The sequence below is a fragment of the Cordyceps fumosorosea genome, assembly GCF_001636725.1.
Source record: "Cordyceps fumosorosea ARSEF 2679 chromosome Unknown scaffold_44, whole genome shotgun sequence".
Lineage (NCBI taxonomy): Eukaryota > Fungi > Ascomycota > Sordariomycetes > Hypocreales > Cordycipitaceae > Cordyceps > Cordyceps fumosorosea.
Window position 1 is genome coordinate 128,185 of NW_017387344.1, and position 18,359 is coordinate 146,543.

An 18,359-nucleotide genomic window follows, 5' to 3' on the forward strand; every position below is an offset into this window, starting at 1 on the left:
GCGTCGTTGCGGTACCTAAACAACCAAAGCGTCTGACATACTCTCATATCATTGGGGCATTTGTATTTGCTGCGCTTTCAGTGTATGTCTACCGCCACGTGCAGCTCGAGGCACGAGGCCAGGACATGATAGTGGTGTCGATTTATTGCCACGCCGTTTCCACGTGCTTCCTCCTCTCCGTCGTGTGCTTCAATCTCCCTTCCATCTGGGCCGCATCTGTTAACTTGATAGTTTCAGTTTCCATCTACTCTGGAACCACAGCCATGATGTCTCGCGCCTCTGTAACAAGCTGGACTACATGGGCATTAAAGTGCTCATGTGGGGAGCCGCAGTCCCGACCATCTACTACGACTTCGTATGCGAGCTGTGGCTGCAAATCTTCTACTGGGCAATGGTTCGAGGCTGATGCTTTACACCATCTTATGAGGATGCTAACTTACATCACAAGGCGAGCAGCTCGGCGCTCTGCTGTGCCGTCTTCACCTTCACACCGAGCCTCGTCACGCCGTAGTTCCGTTAGGTGGAGTGCCGGCTTCTACGCCGGCTTCGACCTCGGCTCCATCGTCTTCGTGATGCACGGCCTGTTTCTCTACGGGTGGCAAGCGCAAAAGGTGCGCATGTCGCCTGCGTGAATGGGATGGATGGCCGCAGCGAATGTAGTAGGCGCGGTCGTCTATGCTGCACGAATAGGTCCCAATAAACACCACCAAGTGATGCCGCTCACTGCTGACCGGACAAGATTCCCGAAAGATGGGTTCCTTATGCCTTTGGCGATTTTGGCGCAAGTCAGCAGATTCTTCACCTAGCAGTCATGGTTGCGGCGTGGATCCATTTCCGTGGCTCAATGGAGGCGCTCCAAATCATTCCATCTCAACAGAACATCTGCAGCACAGTGTAGGCCATGGGAGCTTGGCTCAGATACTGCATGGCTATTTATCTGAAAATCTTGATGGATTTACAGTTTTTGTACAATAAATTGTGCCGGCCCCTCCTCTGCCAGGACCAGCCGCAGCGTGCGACCGAACCGGCGATACTTTTCCGCCCGCTCCGCCTGCACGTCCAGATGCCGCACGCTCGCCCAGCCTTTGGTCACGCGTATGGACGGATCCGTCTCTACGTGGATAAACGCCGCGCCGTCGCCCCTCGCGCGGAGGCGCCGCCCGACGACGTTGCCCGTCGCGGCAAGATCGCCAAACTCCCACCCGTTGTACACGCCCGTCGTCATCCGCTGCTGCCCGCCGGCGCCCGTCGGCGCGAGCTTCCAAAACTCCAGCGAGAGCCGGTCGAGCATCGCGACGCGCCGCCCCTGCAGCGCGGCGTCGCCGTTGCTCAGGACGATCTGTGGGTACGCGCGCTTCGCGTTGTACGTCCACCGGCCGTCCTCCATGTCGCTGTTGCCGAAGCCGTGGATCTGGACGACCGTGGCGGTGCGCGGGGGCCCGCCGCGGAAGCGGCGGAACGCGGCCGGCCGGGTGACCTCCTCGGCGAGGCGCAGGAAGAGGCTGTGCTCGTTGTGCGCCATGTCGGAGGAGGCGGCATCGGCCCAGGTGGCCGGCGCGCGGGCGGCGGCGGTGTTGTGCCGGTGGGCGCCGGCGATGAAGAAGGAGTCGGCGTTGGTCTCGACGAAGGCGCGGACGCCCAGCTCGGGCGTGTTCATGTCGAACAACGGATGGGGCACGTGGATGGACAGCGGCGTGCCGTAGGAGGGGCCCCCACGCGGGCCGACCTTGGCGAAGACGTACATGCCCCAATTGCGCCGGCAGAGGCCACCGTCGGCGGCGGCCGCGTCGGGCTGCTCGCGCAGGATGAGGTAGTCGCGGGCGCGGCCCTGGCCGACGTCCTGGTACTCGATCAGGGCGTAGGCGTGGGGCGCGGCGAGGGCGCGCGCGGGGGTGAGGTCACCGCGGCGCGCGAGGTGGACGGCCCGCGACAGGTCCTGGTTCGCGGCGGCGTCGGCGGGGAGGAACGTCGACTTGACGCCCGGACGGCCCGGGATGCTGCCGTCATGGGAGGGGATCTGGTCGCGGAAGGCGGCGACGTACTCTTCAATGTCGCCGCGCTGGAGGGCCTGCGTCATGGTGGCGATCTGGCGTATGGAAGGGATTCAGACAGTGTGTAGGTTTGGATTGCTTGGAGCTGTTTGTAGAGATGCAGTGAAAGAGGCCGAGGCTCGGTTGCACGTCTGGTGCGCGCGGAAGGGGCGGTTTCAGGTTGTCATGAGGTGCGCTGCGTTCTTGTTGAAAGAGTGCAGAAATCATCGATTGGGTGGTTGGAGATGAAGTGAATACCCCTCGGAGCTTTCTGAGACGGACAAGGATCCGGGGAGTGAGATGTTGATGCCCAGCTGGAGGATGAATAGGTTTCCCCAGAACTGGGCCTCACCGCAAATGAAATCGGCGCTATAATCGGTACAAAGCGGCCCACTATATTACCGTCAGACCGTTTCAAAGACGTGTTGGTGGAACAGTTATTCCTAGACTCAATGATTAAAAGATTGCAAAATTCAGAATCATTTTTGCGATTGTCTTTTTTCTCTCAAGAGGAACAGAATATGATAAAAATAGAATTCCTGACTGGATGCGGAGTGTGACAGAGCGCTCTCCCGTATTCTTGTCTACTGCAGGGTAACAGCCCTTCAGCACTGGCCGCAGCTGGAGAATCTTGCCTCGAAAAAAGTCTTGTCAAAAATTAAAAATTCAATTGACATGTTCCGGGATAGAGAGATGTAGTGTGGCCTTATTAAGCGCCCATGGCACAAGAGTCTCGTCGCGACGCGTGTCTAGTTGTCGGTAAGTTATGGCTTTCCTTAGCGCGAATCCCTCTTCCGCGGATTCGTATTTTCTCTCCTACAAGCATGGCGCGGAAAGCACACAAGAAATCCAGAGGTGGCTGCACTGAGTGTAAGAGACGGCACATAAAAGTACTTATTTCTTCTGGAAACGACAGTCGCACCCATCACTAACCCGGCCGTAGTGCGACGAAACGAAGCCGCAGTGCGCAAACTGCCTCGTGGTCGAGCGCACCTGTGAATACGCGGCAATACGACGCCGCCAGCCCAGCCAGGCACAGCAGCAACGGGACGCGGCCCGGAGATCCGCCGTGTCGGACACGCTCCACGCAGATACGCCTTGTCTAGAGAACGCCCCGACGACCACCGCCAGAGACGCGGCGGCTGCCGGGTTAGCCCCCACGCCGGCGCACACGACCGCCTCCTCGCGAGCAGCATCGCCCGGACGCGGCCTGGCATCGGATCCGGACGCCCCCGTCAACGTCCACCACATGCGTCTCCTGCTGCACTTCTCCCTCGCCACCGCCGTCCCGGAGCTCCCCGCCCACCTCGCCGCGGAGGGCACCGCGCTCGTGCTGCGCGAGGCCCTGGAGACGCCGTACCTACTACACCAGGTCCTCGCCCTGTCCGCGCGGCACCTCGCGCACCTGCACCCCTCCGAGTTTTCCTTCTACTACGGCCAGGCCATCAAGTTCCAGACGCGAGCCATCGAGGGCTTCAGCGCCGCCGCCGCAGAGTCCGTCACCGGCGGCGGCGGGATGCCGGCGGTGCTCTTCTCGGCGCTGCTGACCCGGCACTCGCTGGTGGACACGCTGCGCGTCCTGCAGGGTGACGGCGGACCCGGGGGTTTCGGCGCGTTCCTGGACGCCTTCGTGCAGTGCGCCCAGCTGCAGCAGGGCACGCGCGCCGTGGTCACGGGCGTCTCGTGGGCGAGCCTGCTCGCCTCCGAACTCGCGCCGTTCATGCGCTGGGGCGCGGGCCGCGGCCACGGCCAGGATGCCAAGACGCGCGGCGGCGAGTGCGACCAGCTGCTGCGGCTCATCGCCATCACGCCGGGTCTGGATCCCGTGGAGCGCGAGTCGTGCCGCGCGGCGGCGCACCATCTGCAACTGGGCTTCGACGACCTGGCCAGCCCGACGCCGGACCGCAACTGCTACCAGATCCTGTACAGCTGGAAGATCTACCTGCCGGAGGAGTTCGTGGAGCTGCTGGCGCGGCACAGGCCGGAGGCGGCGGCGATCATGGCCTGGTACGCGGCGCTGCTGCACCACGGGCGGCACATGTGGCAGATTGGCGACGCCGGCGCGTTCGTGCTGGCCTCCGCGGCGGAGTTCCTGGGCGACGAGTGGTCGCATTGGCTGGAGTGGCCGCGGTCTGTTATTGGGAGTTGAGCATGACATTGCACAGATTCACGAGAAAACTATCACGGTACAGTTCTTTCAACTTGTGCGGGATGATCTACTTGTTCATATATCTAACCGTGGCTACACAGGAGTATTGTCTAGCGGTCGCCACGCAGGCCCCATTTTCAACTTGACTCGTTTAGGCGGACTCGCCGCCAGTCCCCTTGGCGTGCTCCAGGGCCATCTTGCGCAGTTCCTCGGCGGCCTCGGCGATGGTTTCCATCCACTTCCGGATGTCCTCCGGGGTGGACTCCTTGCGGGTCTCGCCGCCGGCCGGGGCGTCGTCGCGCGGGCTCAGGGCGGCGGCAGCATCGCCCGAGAGGGCCATGGCAGAGACGGCAACTTGATCTTGTTAGCCAGAGTCGTGGTACCGGGTTCACCGACGGGTATACGTACAAGCCAGGACGGCGGCGGCAGCGATGCGGACCATGTTTGCGGTTGACGTGTGTGTATGGGTGGTGGCTTTGATAAGCTGCTTTGCGAAGACGGCAAGCCATTCAACGATGGGAAGGAATGAGAGGCCTGGCCGCTGAATGAGTGATCGGTTGGGATGTGGTCGTGATGGCGTTTTTGGGAGGCATGTCATTCATCTTATACTCTGCGCAGGTCGGATTTCAGTTGTCGAACTTGACTCGAGCACCGCCCTGATTCACATTGGCTCGCAATATTAATTCAGCATGCACCTATGCCAATTCTTGTCTTAGAAGCAAAGGATTAATTGCCGCTTGGCAGGGTTGACTTGTTGTAAGTGGAGTGGTTGTGGTTGTGGCCTTTCGTCGGTAGATGTTGATTTACCGGTAAGGCAAGGTGGAGGATATTAACTAGCATTATTTCAGAGGTGTTATGGCGCGTTAAGTGCTAGAAAGGAGTTCGGCCTAGAAGCAACTGCGGCGTCGCCTATACGTTTGGCTTAAAGGTAAATACATGACAAGCTGTTACTCGCTTGACAGTTTCGTATTCAATGCGGGAGTCACGTCACTAGGTTCATGTCGGAGGCGCGAATAGACACGTCTGTAGGGTTAATAGTTAGAGGAGCGGTAACAAGCTCCAAAGTGCCAAGATGCGAAGGCTTTATGCTGATTTAGCTCTGTTGGTCGTTAAAGCCGGGCGACAAGAGGAACCACTCCGGCGGGAACTGGAGGAGTTGCGTAATGTTGACAACTCAACAACAACGGCAATTGGGCAAGCATAGCCGCATGACTCCGTTGTTATGGTATAAGTTAGCGAATCTGTTAAAGACTTAGAAAAGTACGTATATATACGTGGCTCCTGTCGCCCTCTTCCATCTAGAGATCACACACAATCTGCACTCATTACTCCATTCACTCATTCGTTCTTTGATCGGTTTAATCACACTCGCTTATAGAAGGAATGATTCTCTTTCAGCCTCTGCTAGCCCTCTTGGGGTTCGCGGTCCTGGCAGCCGGGTAATCTACCCCAGATGCCTACGAGTGCGTGTACTTTTACTACTCCTACCAGATGGATCATATGTCCAGCCAAAACCCATTCATTGCTGCCGGTTGCAAGGGAGCCAAGGACGGACTATGCAACCTGAACGAATTCATCGAGTACATCTCCAAAGAACCACTGAAGGGCGTCGCCGTCACCACTGAAGAGTTCCCCGACGTTGAAAGCGCTGTCTAGACCATCGCTAAGAATGAAAAATACACCGGTAACCTCGATGTCGACAAGGTGGTCCAGGACGCTAAGAAAGACTATGCCGTTCTCGTCAGGAAAGTCGGCGAGAAGGTTACCGGCAAGCTGGACGCGACTCCCATTAACAAGGCAGAGCTCGAGCTCTTCCAGCAGTCCGGAAAGAAGGCCTTCATTGCCATGGATGCCGTGTTGAAGGAGCGCGGGAAGGCTGCCATCGAGAAGTTGCGCCAACAGTCCCAGGGCCGGTGGCCGGAGAGACCACAGCTCTCAAGGTCGTCACCAAGCTCGACGAGCAAGGAAAAACTGCAGCATGCGATCGGGTCGTCGACGGCGGAGTGGGCGGCGCTGATTGAGGTGCAGAGGCGCAAGGAAGCGCCGGAGCAGCCGGCTGCGGAGGAGGAGCCGAAGCGCGAGCTGCCCCGTTCGGCCGCCGCGTTCCGCGCCCAGCTCGCAGCCGCCGCCGCTTCAGTGGCCGGCGGCATACATGAACTAAATCTAAGGAAGTAAGGTGAAGGAGGGGGGTGGAGTGTGAGAAGACAAGTCCAAGGCGGCGCAAGTTGGGCCCGCCTAGACTCATGTACAGGAAGATAGATGCAGCACACTCGTTTTCTTCCAAGTGTGCGCAATGCGATGTACAGGGGCTTAAGTACATGTATGGAAGTCTACTTGCCTTGCTTCTGCACACAAGCTTTGGAAACAAAAGAGCAGGTTGCTTGCCTGAGAACACGCCGTGTACCTGACGTATGTGTGACACTGACCCTCGCATGAACCAGCCGGACTCGCTTGTTTTTATACATAGAGATGTAGCTATGTCGGCCACCCAGCTCTATGCAACCGGGATTAATGATGAACAGGTGGGCGCTTCAAAATACGTCTGTGTCCACACGACCGCGAGTAAGGCTCTCTGACGATGCGGCCGGCGCGTTCATGCCGGCGGGTCAGCCTTGCTCCCGGGGCGCCTGGCACTTGTATGTATGGCCATGGATGCATTGAGATGGCCGGTTGCCGACGGCCCGGGCTCGGCTTGTATCGAGTCGTGGATTATGCCCAGGGCCTTGTTAACATCATGGATGGCAGACAGCGGACTCACCCCCACCACTTCGGCAGTTGCCAGCCTGCTCGGCAAACTTGATCTTTGCATTAATCAGGGCTGTGAGGTGAGTCTTGATGATTTTTATTAGGGGAACGGAATCACTTATCATAAGGCGAGATCATAGATGGAGTCTAGGAGACCGCGTCTTTCTTCCATCTAGCTAGAACAGGGAAGCCTTATTATACAGTTCATAATGTCCCCTACCACTCCCAATTCTTCCACTCCCAATTCTCACGGCGGCCGCTACTCCGTACATGAAATTCTATTCTAAGCAGCAAGCCAATTATAAACCGCAAGTCTAACATAGGCTACGAGTACGCTTAAGCAGATGATCCTGCGTCATCCTTGCCCCTCCCGCCACCCTCAATCAATTCTATCGGCGTGCCCGATCGCTGCTTGGGAAATAGTCGGCCGGGGTGCCTCGCCCCGAAGAGGACCATGGCCAGGAACATGAGCACCCCGTCAAACACGTACACGCACCACTCGTTGGAGAGCAGATAGCCGTCCTGGCCCATCACGTACTCGACTACGCGAAACACGTTCCGCGCCATCACCAGCCCCGACGTCCCGTACAGCATCACCAGCACCTCCCGCCACTGCACCTCCAAGTAGCAGTTGACCAGGCCGTCCCGCGCAAAGTTGCGGTGAAACGACAGTGCCACCGCCACAAAGACGCCGAAGATGAGGATCTGGAAGACGAGCCCGCCGATGATGATGTTCTGGCCGAGGGAGTGGCTGTCCGCCGAGTCCGCCTTGACGAGCATCCCGGCGCCGCCGCCCTGGATCATGAAGCTGACGACGTCGCCGGTGACGAAGATGGCGGTGATCCAGCGCGGGCGGAGGACGGGCACGTGTGAGGAGCCGTCGACGGCAAGGACGACGCGACCGAGGGTGGCGTACAGCGAGGCGGCGAAGAGGATGGGCGCGAGGAGCAGGAATATGGACTGCAGCATGTAGGGGATCAGCTCGCCCGTCTGGTCGTAGGCCAGCGCGCGACCAACGTAACCGATCGCTTCGACTAAAGAGATGGAGGTCAGTTGACTCCGTCGTGGGTGAAGCCTTGAGGAAGGGAGGCTCTTACAGAAGCCGCCAATGACAAAGGGCAGACAGAACCAGAGCCGATGCCGGGAGAGTAAAAAGAGATGATACGCAGTGGCGCACGCAAAGAGGATGATGAAGATTATGGCCGCAGGACGACTCGGAATGTACTTCCAGAGCGGATAGCCGTTGTGAAGCTCGAGGGTAGGCATGGTGGTCCGTGAAGCGCGAGGAGGAGGAGAGTAGTGATGAAACTGCATCAACAACGAAAGAGCGCGAAGGCACGTATTAATACCCCAAGGAAACAAACCGCAGACTAGAATGTCTAATGAACCCTAATTCCAACTTTTACTTTTTTTATCTCCATCGCAATACTTTTACGTTGCCGTGTTGTTGAATACGCGGAAGGTTGAATAGGTCGGGCTTTATGTGGGGCTCAATTTCCTAAACAGGCAATCAGGCGCTGTGCGTTAATACGTCGTTAATACGAGCTGAGATTCCGTCCAATCGCTGTAAAACCATCGTGCGACAATCTCTGCGAGACGAACGTTATCAAGTGGATTACTACGACAACAGTGGGTATAATGTTGTGTATCGAGACAATGTGGTCAGGCACGAATCTACTGTCCTCGGTTGACACAGCCCCGAAGTTGCGCGGCTGACGCAGCACTTAAATTAGCCTGCCTACAATCCGAAAGGTGAAGACAACGCGGTCAACCGAGAAAACCAAAGGCCAAGACACTAGCCAACAAACTAGTTGCTGTCCCCAACAAATTCCTGCATCACAGCCATCGCAGGCCAGATCCTGCTGCCTTGGCCACGGCTTCGGCCCGCCACTAAGTCGAGCCGGACCAGCCTTGCGCAACATGTACACTAATCATGGCCTTGCATTTACAACTAGGCTCGCTGGCGCGCAAGGCAACATGAAGCAGAATAAAAAGGCACTCGTGCCTCATTGCCTCTGGTGCACATAAGAGCTTGCGTTGTCCCTCGACTTGAGTGAAGTCTCTCAAAAGGCAACAACGTAGGGCACCCGATAGGTGACTGACAACTGCAACTAGCAGCCCGTCTCGGAAAGGCCCCTGCCCAAACGAAGAAAGGAATGCCGTTGTTGTTCACCGACCCACCGTCGTCACCGCCGCCGAGGCCGAGGACCACGCCGTTCGTCGTCCCCGGCAGCTGCACGGGCAACTTCAACTCGACGACCACGGTTAGCGGCACTTTGATGTACATCATCGACACGGCACCAGACGAGGCCGCCTGCAACCACGGGCAGACGCCGACGCGGACCACGGATATTGACCTGGCACTGACCTTCAGCCCCGGCGTGTGCCCGTCGGCGTGGACCGCGTACCATCTCCAGATCGCCACCACCGGCAGCGGAAAGTCGCGCCAATCGTCCGCCTGGTGCTGTCCTAGGTAAGCAAGACTCGCCCCATCCGCAGTTGTTCTCCAGTTCTTCACCCGGCTAATACCCTCTCCACCAGCGGCTTCCTGCCCAGTAGCCGCAGCGGCGGCAAAGCCTGCGCGCAGACCGTCGCCGCCAACACGTCCTCCTCCGGGTACGACTTCTACCCCGCCGCCACCACCACGCAGCGCCTCGCAACGCCGTGGATCGTCACCTGGGCCGCGTCCGACACGCGCACCATGAGCCCGCGCCCACCGATCCTCGCCGGCTCCTGCACCGACGCCGAGATCGCCGGCTCCTGCACCGACGCCGAGATCGCCACGTGGACGCCCGGCGCGACCGTCCTGCCCGCGGACCGCTGGTGCCACGCAGACTCGTCGCGGGACTCGGACCTTGGCCTGCTCGGCTCGCCGCTGTTCTGGTTCCTGGTTGTCGGGGTGCCGCTGATCGTGATCGGGGTGCCGAGCATCGTCTGCTGCTGCGTGTGCCCCGGGATCACACGGAGGAAGAGGCTGGCGCGGGAGGCGCAGATGCAGGCGCAGGCGAGGGCGGCGCTGGTGCCTGCGCCGACGGAGGTGGTGGTGCCGCCGCCGGGGCTGGCAAAGGTGCGAGAAGGGTGAGGACTTTATGATTGATAATGGGCTGGAATAAAGAGTACGAGGAAATGTATAATGTCTAATGTCTAATATATTAGCGCGCCCTATAATAGTGACTATTAGAAAAGAGTAGATAATAGGTTATAATAAAAGGGTTAAAATAAAGGTACTCTAGTTAATTAATAATCTAGTTAAGTAATAGTCTTTCTTTCTACCTTTATATAATAGTAGCTTAATCTTAATCTATAGTTAGTCTATTTCGTAAGAAGTAAGTTAGTTTAATTATATAGAGTACTAATAAGTAATATTAACCACCTGCATCTTAGTACTACTTATATCTTAGTAGGTTATTATAATTATAATTATTAACTGTAAGGTTATACAAATAATCTAAATAAAATTTAAATAATATAAAAATAATAGTTAAATATAAGAAACTAAATAATTAATTAAACTTTAAATATAAATAATAGAATTTTATTAAAAATACTATTAAGTTACTTATTAAGCTATTAATATACATTTTTAATATTTATTACTTTAATAAATAACCTACTAGGATTTATAAGTATAGTGTATTATTTTTTAGGCTTTAGAAGTTTAACTTTTACTTTAAGATTTAATGTTTTACTCTCTAAGAGTTTAATTCTAGTTTATTAAATATTAAATTACTTAAATTTATTAAAAAACTACTACTATTAAAAAAACTACTATTATTAAATATATAAATTTACTAAAAGTATCTTTTTAATAGTATTAAATATTAGAAGTTTAAATAATTCTTAAGGAATATAAATTAAAGTATTATTTAAATACTAAAAATTAAGTCTTTTATTTTTTAAAGTCTTTACTTTTAGATTTTTTAATAAAAAGTTTATATTTAATTCTTTTTTATAAGTTATTAAGTACTATTATATTTAGTTAATATTTATTAAAGACTAGCCCTATAGCTACTATAAGTAGGTATTAATATAAAATTTAATTAAATCTCTTATAGAAAGAAGAAATAAAAGATAGTATTATAAAGTAGCTACTATATATAAAAGAGAGTTCCTCCTATTAAGTCTATACTTTAGACTATTAAACTATTACTCTAGTTAGACTATAGTCTAAACTCTTATATAGCCCGTTTATTATAAGTATAAAAAAACCTTTATATAGTTCTATTTAAGTAAAAAAGGGTTTCCTTTATAACCCTACTTATTTTAAAAGAGTATATAGAGGAAGGAATAGAAAGTTATATCTAATAGACATAAAAAGGACTAGATTAAAAGAGGAAATTATTATATACATTAGTAAGGGTTATCCTCTACCTTCCTTATACTTATTACCTTCAAGCTTAATTATTATCCTTATATTAGACACTTAATATAGCCCTATATTCTCTCTTAAAGTAACTCTTCTTAGACTACCTACTATACTATAATAGCCTCCTTTTAGCTCTTTAGAGTACCTCTTCTAATAGTCCTTCTTTTTATTTAAGGCTAAGTAGACTTAATAGGGTTTAGATTAAGACTATTATTAGACTATAGTAGTTACTAAATATTATAACGATTATAGATGTATTGTTAAATATAGTAATTATAAACTATAGTTTTATTTTCTTATATAAAGATTCTAAGTATTATTATTTTATAAACTTTATTAAAAGGGATTAACTTTAAAATAAGAACCTTTACTTAGTATATATATTAATTAAAACTCTTTTTAGTACTATAAAAGAGTTTTTTAAAGGCTTTATTCTATTATTCTTAAAACTACTTTTTAGGCTTCTAATAGAGTCTTAGTTAGACTATTTATATATTTAATTCTTAAGTAATTTATATAAGAGACTTTAGTTTAGAATTGAACTCTTTAATATATACTTTAATAAAATATTAGTTTTAAACTATTTCTAGTAGTTAATAGTAATAAAGACTTTTTTAATTATATATAAAGGATCTTTAGAATATAAATTTAAAAGTACTCTTTTAATACTCTTAAATATAATTATATATAAAAGCTTCTTAAGGTTATTATTAAATTTAGTATTTATTTTATTAATAAAGAAAAATAATAAATATTTTATTTAATTAAATAACCTTCTTTTAGTCCTTTAGAGACTAATTTTTATATTTAAAGTACTATATTAAGAACTTTCACCCCTCCCTTAGGTTTTAAAAAACCTTATAGAATAACTTTAAAAAAATCTAGTTAGTTTAATTATTTAAATAGCCTTTATCCTTAAGGATAAGAATAAAAAAAATAATAACTCTTTTCTACTTTCTAATTTTTATAAGTCCTATGTATTATAAATAGTATAATATATATATAAGGCTAAGTAAGATAAACTAGGGTTTAACACACTAGCACCTAGGAAGGATAGAAGGTTATATAATATCCCTAGGATTAAGGACTTAAGCTATTAAGCTATTAATCTAAGGATAGGATCTAAAGGATTAAAGGTTAAGCCTTTTAATCTAGAGTTATAGTAGAGAGATAGATAGGTACTTAAGGAGGAAGTATTCTTATAGTTAGGTAGTCTAGATCTCTACTAATTAATCTAAGTAATAACTCTACTATTAGGAGATATCTCTTAATATAATTTATACTATAATAACTACTTATATATACTTATATATTTAAACTAACTCTTTACTTAAGAAGTAGACTAACTATAGATTAGGAATAAGCTACTATTATACTATAGTAATAAGAAAGCCTTAATTAATTTAATAGCTTAGTTCCTTTATAATATCTAGTACTCTATCTTCTTAAAAAGTTAAGTTATACTTACTAATACTTAAGCTACCAACTATACTAGTTTCTTAATAATAATTAAAGCTAAATAAGTCTTTTTTTAAGGATATATTATCTTAATTATAGGTCTATATAAGAGCTTAGGCTATAGCCTAGCTAGACTAATAGTCTAGTGGCCTAAGGCATAGGGCTAATAGGGGGGGGGGACTCCCCCTTATGTATAGTAGCCACTTTATTATAACCTCCTTACCTCTTCCTCTATAAGAGATTTAATTTAACTTTATATTAACACCTACTTATAGTAGCCATAGGGCTACTTAATAGTCTATTAGTAGTTTATTATAAAAATAATAACCCTTATACTTTTACTAGTACTAGTTTATTATTAAGTTACTTAGTTTTATTTTAAAGAAGACTTAAGTTTTAGAAGTTATACTATTTAGTAGTATTCTTTTTTAATTATAGTACTATTTTAACTTATTTCTTTTTATTTTTTTTATTAGTTTAGGTTTCTTTATTAGTTTTATTTTTTAAAAGTTAGTTTTTTTAAATATTAATTATATAGTATTTATAAAAATAAGTATACTTTTAAAGATTAATTTAACTATAATAATAATACTAACTTTCTTTTAATTATACTTATATTACTATACTTTAATTATAATTAAGTTTTAATTTAAATGTATATACTTTAAAGGTTAGTTAGTTTATAGAGTATTAATAAAATATTTATTTTTTATTATAATTAGTATTAAATTTAGATTAAAGCTTTAGTGAATAATATAAGTATAAATATAGTCTACTATACAAGTTAAAATACTAGTTAAATAGATAACTTTTAAAGTAGTTTTATTATAATAGAGTACTTTTAAAGTTATAATAAAAGCTTTAGTTATTAACTCTATCTATAATAGTATTTTAATAGTATTAGTAGTAGTAATAGTAGTAGTAGAAAGAAGGCTCTAATAGAGCTAGAATTTAAAAAGGGGAATTCCTTATATAAATTTAGTAGCGTTATCCCACTTATTAATACGCTAGGGGTTAAACCCTAGTCCAGACACGACTTTCTGTTCCTTCCTCCGTACGCGCCGAGCCTATCGGCAATATTCCTTTTATATGCCACCATCGGCTCACCTATAATAACAAACAGGAAGCCTTATTAAATAAACTATAGCAACTTTCCTTATGCATAGCCAGGTTGCGATTAACCATAAAGTTGTATTTTTTTAAAGCCAACCTACAACCTAGGTAGTAGAGGAAAAGCCAGCCAGGGAAACATCTTTTGAATCCTAAAAGTGGTATCTATATAACCTACTTGATTTTAGGGCAATTTTAATTAAGAATTAGAAGTCCTAAATATAGGAACCTAGGAATGGAGTTAATGAGCGATAATGTAAAAACTCTCTTCCGCTATAGTAAGTAAATTAAGCGTTTCTGTCTATCACTACGATAATGTTAAAGCGCGACAGAATAATCGAAAACTTCAATAAGGCAACTTATCGCATTATAAGAAGATACGATCAGTTAAGCCGCCACTACAGTGCTAACTTTTATATATTAGTGCGCTAATAAAACCGGCACTATGCCTACCGCTTAACGAACGATAAATACTTTCTAGCTCGTATCGATGTAGTGTGTTATATTGATAGTCGCTGGGGTGTAATAGTAACTAACAAATGTAACCGAGTGTATAGGAAAAGATATACCCTCTACTAATCAGGCGGACACCTAAGGATTTTAAAAAGGAAGAAATACCACTAGCAACATAAGCTGGAGTTCATAAAGATAATTGAACACTTGTCACCTGGCTCATCTACTAGTCTATATATTAATTATCGTAATAAATCGAACTTCCTTATACTCGTTTGTATTTTTTTCCTACTCATGCTGGCTGACGAAATGGAGTTGCTTGGGTAGGAAGGTCTGCTAACTAGTTAGGTAGGCTAATGTATTACGCGCTTTGTGGAAGAAGTTTTTAAATATAAGTTTAAGTTGGAAGTTGAGCTCGATAGAAACTCCCAGATTAGTCAGTGTCCTAGTAGGTGTCCCAGACCAGCAACAGTGGGAGGCTTACTGACGGTCAGAACTAACAAGACCACATAGCCTTCTATAAGGTCTAAGAGGCCTTCTATATATTAATAGAGCATTTAGCGCGGATTAACAGAAGAGTATTTAGGCGGTATTAATATTATATAGGAGTTAAATAATTAATCGAAGAATACACAGCGAATGGGCATAATAAAATTAGTAGATACAGAGGGGTTATTTGTCGGCGATAGAGGTTGTAGTTGCGCACGAGAAATAGCGGGCGCACTATTTGCCAGCGACGTGGGTTGCCGTTTCGTAGGTAAGCACAGCAGCAGCAGAATGATGCCTAGATCTACCGACGACTAGCACGTCTCTTTGACTGCCATAACGGCACGGCAAGAGTGCGAGTTGCTTAAAAGAATCTGGCTCTTAGAGGCTGGGCTGTTGAATAGCCAAATGCTGTAATAAGACTAGGGTTTCACTAAATTGCTAGACTAACATGTTAGGTACTTACCACGACTGGCAGCAGTGGTCAGCGGATAAGTGGGTGTTAAGACAGAGGCAGCCACAGCATGGTCTGACTGAAGGTTCGCGATGTATGGTTGATGTAGAGCTCGGGCAGTGAGCTTCGGTAGGGCATGGCAAACAGGCCGGTGACGAAGTCGGTGCAGGTGGCCACTGCGAAGATATTCGCTGCTGATGCTTTTTTGTCCTCGCCAGCATGCCGCCAAGCAAAAGTGGAAGGCAACCTAACTACAGTAGTTAGGTACAGGCGCTGGGGTGTTGCGCTAGGCTTCGAGGTGTGCAGCGCAAATCAGAATTAATGGTATAAACACCCGGCATCAGCCGAACCTGTGTCTCCTTGCCTTCTCTAGAGCTGCTTCGTGAATGTGAGAAATGCATCAATAAGCTGCATGTGCCCGGTATGCACCGCCATGCCTTCAAAAAGCCTCCGACGTCCCTCCACTAGTGGGACATGTTGTACGGGGACGCGTCACGGACACTTGCATTATTGTACATGGCGTCTGTCAGCACAGGTAAATACATCCAAGTTAAACCAGGAAAATTACAAAAACTTTTTGCTGTAAGCCTTTATCGATGCCTTTATCTCAATCAAACATTGCTTCAAGCTCTTCGGTTTTCATCGACGCACTTCCATTAGCTTCACACTTGTCGACGAGTTGGCCTTCATCAACAGCTTTATCCCAATCAAATGTTGCTTCAAGCTCTTCAGTTGTTGTCGTCGCACTTCCATCAGCTTCGCACTTGCCGACGAGTTCGTCATCATCTCGTAGATGCGCCACGGCCACCAGAGTATCGTCCACTGTCATGTACGGCCATGGCGGGATTTCTCCGAGAACGATAGGTTGATCTAAGTTGGTAATTACAGGTTGTATGAAGAGGTTAGTACAGTGACTATCTTGACTGTCCATAATATCGTCGTATACTACGACTAAGATTGGCAGACGCATGGGTGGCAAGCCCTATATAAGTAGCCCTACTAAGAGGCTGGATACATTTTTTAGTACAGTCTCTCCCTTTAGATGACACACTTTAATGTATTTAAGGACGTTATTAATAGACTCACGCTGAAGACAGTATAAACTAGCTTATTATTAGCCCTATCTCTAATAAATGGTTAACGTATATACCTTTTTATAGTCATATTATAAAGTGGGAAAATAAGAACGCTGTAACTATAGCGTTACACTACTTTAAAGAGGGGTTCTACTGTCCGACGGACCTAGCTTTTCTACTTATTACGAATTAAGAATGTACATAAGGCAGCCAGAAGGTGGCCTAAGGAAGCGACTAGGTGGGAACCTATAAGTCGCCTAATTAGGATATAAGGTTATATAACTAGATTACTATAGATTATAGTAAGCTAGTAGTAATCCTATAGGCATTAGATTATAAGGATTACTAGTAATCTAGAGTGATCCTAGGAATATAGTAGAGAGATAGATAGGTACTTAAGGAGGAGGTATTCCTATAGCTAGGTAGTCTAGATCTCTACTAATTAATCTAAGTAATAGTTCTATTATTAGGAAATATCTCCTAATATAACTTATACTATAATAACTACTTATATACACTTATATATTTAAACTAACTCTTTACTTAAGAAATAGACTGTTATAGATGCACTAAGGTGCTATAGATGAGGGGTAGGGCGGCCTAAGGAAGTGACTATAGGGCGCTTATAGGGGCGTAGGAATAAAGGAACTAGTTACGTAACTAGATCACTAGGGATTATAGTGATCTAACGTTAATCTAAGATCACTAGGATTATAGAGTAAGCTAAGTGATCTAGGTAATATAGTAGAGGATAGGATGGATATATAAAGAAGGGGATTTCTAGTAGATAGCTAGACTAGATCTCTACTAATTAATCTAAGTAATAGTTCTATTATTAGGAAATATCTCCTAATATAACTTATACTATAATAACTACTTATATACACTTATATATTTAAACTAACTCTTTACTTAAGAAATAGACTGTTATAGATGCACTAAGGTGCTATAGATGAGGGGTAGGGCGGCCTAAGGAAGTGACTATAGGGCGCTTATAGGGGCGTAGGAATAAAGGAACTAGTTACGTAACTAGATCACTAGGGATTATAGTGATCTAACGTTAATCTAAGATCACTAGGATTATAGAGTAAGCTAAGTGATCTAGGTAATATAGTAGAGGATAGGATGGATATATAAAGAAGGGGATTAATAAAGAAAAGGATTAGCTTATAGAATAGCTTAAGAAAGAAAGAAGTAGGAAGCCTAAATTCCTAAAACTAGAAACCTATAATAGGTATAAAGGTAATATAAGAAACTTTCTTATATAGGCTAATACTTACCCTCTAAGTTAATAAGGGTACTCTTACTACTATAGAAGATAAGATCCTCTATATTAGTAACCTCTTAATTAGAAAAACTATAGAATAGTAGGAACTTACACTATAGGTATACCTTAGGTATAGTGTTAAAGCTAGAGCTAATATGGTTTATATCTTCTTAGACTATAAAACCTTTAAAGAAAGACTCCTAAACGCATTTAGTAACCTAGACGAATATAAAGAAACTACTTAATAGCTTACCCACTTTAAGTAGACTAGATCCACTATACACTATATATAAGAATTTAAATAGATTATAGCTAAGCTTAGTTAGGGTAATAAAGCTATAATAGAGATCTTCTACTAAGGATTAAAAGAAGAAGTAAAAGATAATATCTACTAATTAGATTAACTAGCTTTATTTAATAGCTTTATTAAGGAAGTTATTAAGGCTAATAATCGCCTCTATAAACAATATTAAGAAAAGAGGGGAGGAATAAGCTACTAAGGTTATATAGGACCTAATAAAAACAAACTAAACACTAGTAAGCTATAATAAACCTCTACTACTTATAGTTACTATATAGGACTAATAGAACTTAATACTATAAATAAAGAGAAAGCTAAGACTTACTATAACTATAGTAAGAAGGGACACTTTACTAATAAGTGTTAGACTCTAAAGAAGTAATAGAAGCCTATAAGAGAAGGGAAAAGGCTTAATATAGTAAATTATAAAAATATACCTATATATAATATTAGTATAGCTAATA

At 45.9% G+C, this 18,359-nt stretch overlaps 7 protein-coding genes across 7 annotated transcripts; 4 read left to right on the plus strand and 3 right to left on the minus strand.

The window, feature by feature from the left end:
- Window positions 1-298: 298 nt before the first annotated feature.
- ISF_09270 (hypothetical protein) lies at window positions 299-511 on the plus strand (the record flags this gene model as incomplete). The annotated part of the gene is made up of 2 exons (XM_018852873.1): window positions 299-394; window positions 449-511. The coding sequence occupies 2 exons, from the start codon at window positions 299-301 to the stop codon at window positions 509-511; spliced, it is 159 nt and encodes a 52-aa protein (XP_018699976.1).
- Window positions 512-955: 444 nt separating this feature from the next.
- Window positions 956-2,077, minus strand: ISF_09271 (hypothetical protein; the record flags this gene model as incomplete). Its single annotated transcript, XM_018852874.1, has 1 exon — window positions 956-2,077. The coding sequence occupies one exon, from the start codon at window positions 2,075-2,077 to the stop codon at window positions 956-958; it is 1,122 nt and encodes a 373-aa protein (XP_018699977.1).
- A 672-nt stretch (window positions 2,078-2,749) lies between these two features.
- On the plus strand, window positions 2,750-4,179 carry ISF_09272 (Zn(2)-C6 fungal-type DNA-binding domain protein; the record flags this gene model as incomplete). Its single annotated transcript, XM_018852875.1, has 3 exons — window positions 2,750-2,789; window positions 2,884-2,900; window positions 2,974-4,179. 3 exons carry the CDS (start codon window positions 2,750-2,752, stop codon window positions 4,177-4,179), a joined length of 1,263 nt encoding a protein of 420 aa, XP_018699978.1.
- A 151-nt stretch (window positions 4,180-4,330) lies between these two features.
- Window positions 4,331-4,621, minus strand: ISF_09273 (hypothetical protein; the record flags this gene model as incomplete). Its single annotated transcript, XM_018852876.1, has 2 exons — window positions 4,331-4,533; window positions 4,588-4,621. The coding sequence occupies 2 exons, from the start codon at window positions 4,619-4,621 to the stop codon at window positions 4,331-4,333; spliced, it is 237 nt and encodes a 78-aa protein (XP_018699979.1).
- Window positions 4,622-5,679: 1,058 nt separating this feature from the next.
- On the plus strand, window positions 5,680-6,354 carry ISF_09274 (hypothetical protein; the record flags this gene model as incomplete). Its single annotated transcript, XM_018852877.1, has 2 exons — window positions 5,680-5,829; window positions 5,884-6,354. The coding sequence occupies 2 exons, from the start codon at window positions 5,680-5,682 to the stop codon at window positions 6,352-6,354; spliced, it is 621 nt and encodes a 206-aa protein (XP_018699980.1).
- Window positions 6,355-7,260: 906 nt separating this feature from the next.
- On the minus strand, window positions 7,261-8,190 carry ISF_09275 (RTA1 like protein; the record flags this gene model as incomplete). The annotated part of the gene is made up of 2 exons (XM_018852878.1): window positions 7,261-7,958; window positions 8,022-8,190. The coding sequence occupies 2 exons, from the start codon at window positions 8,188-8,190 to the stop codon at window positions 7,261-7,263; spliced, it is 867 nt and encodes a 288-aa protein (XP_018699981.1).
- An 890-nt stretch (window positions 8,191-9,080) lies between these two features.
- Window positions 9,081-10,006, plus strand: ISF_09276 (hypothetical protein; the record flags this gene model as incomplete). Its single annotated transcript, XM_018852879.1, has 2 exons — window positions 9,081-9,397; window positions 9,466-10,006. 2 exons carry the CDS (start codon window positions 9,081-9,083, stop codon window positions 10,004-10,006), a joined length of 858 nt encoding a protein of 285 aa, XP_018699982.1.
- Between the last annotated feature and the right edge of the window lie 8,353 nt (window positions 10,007-18,359).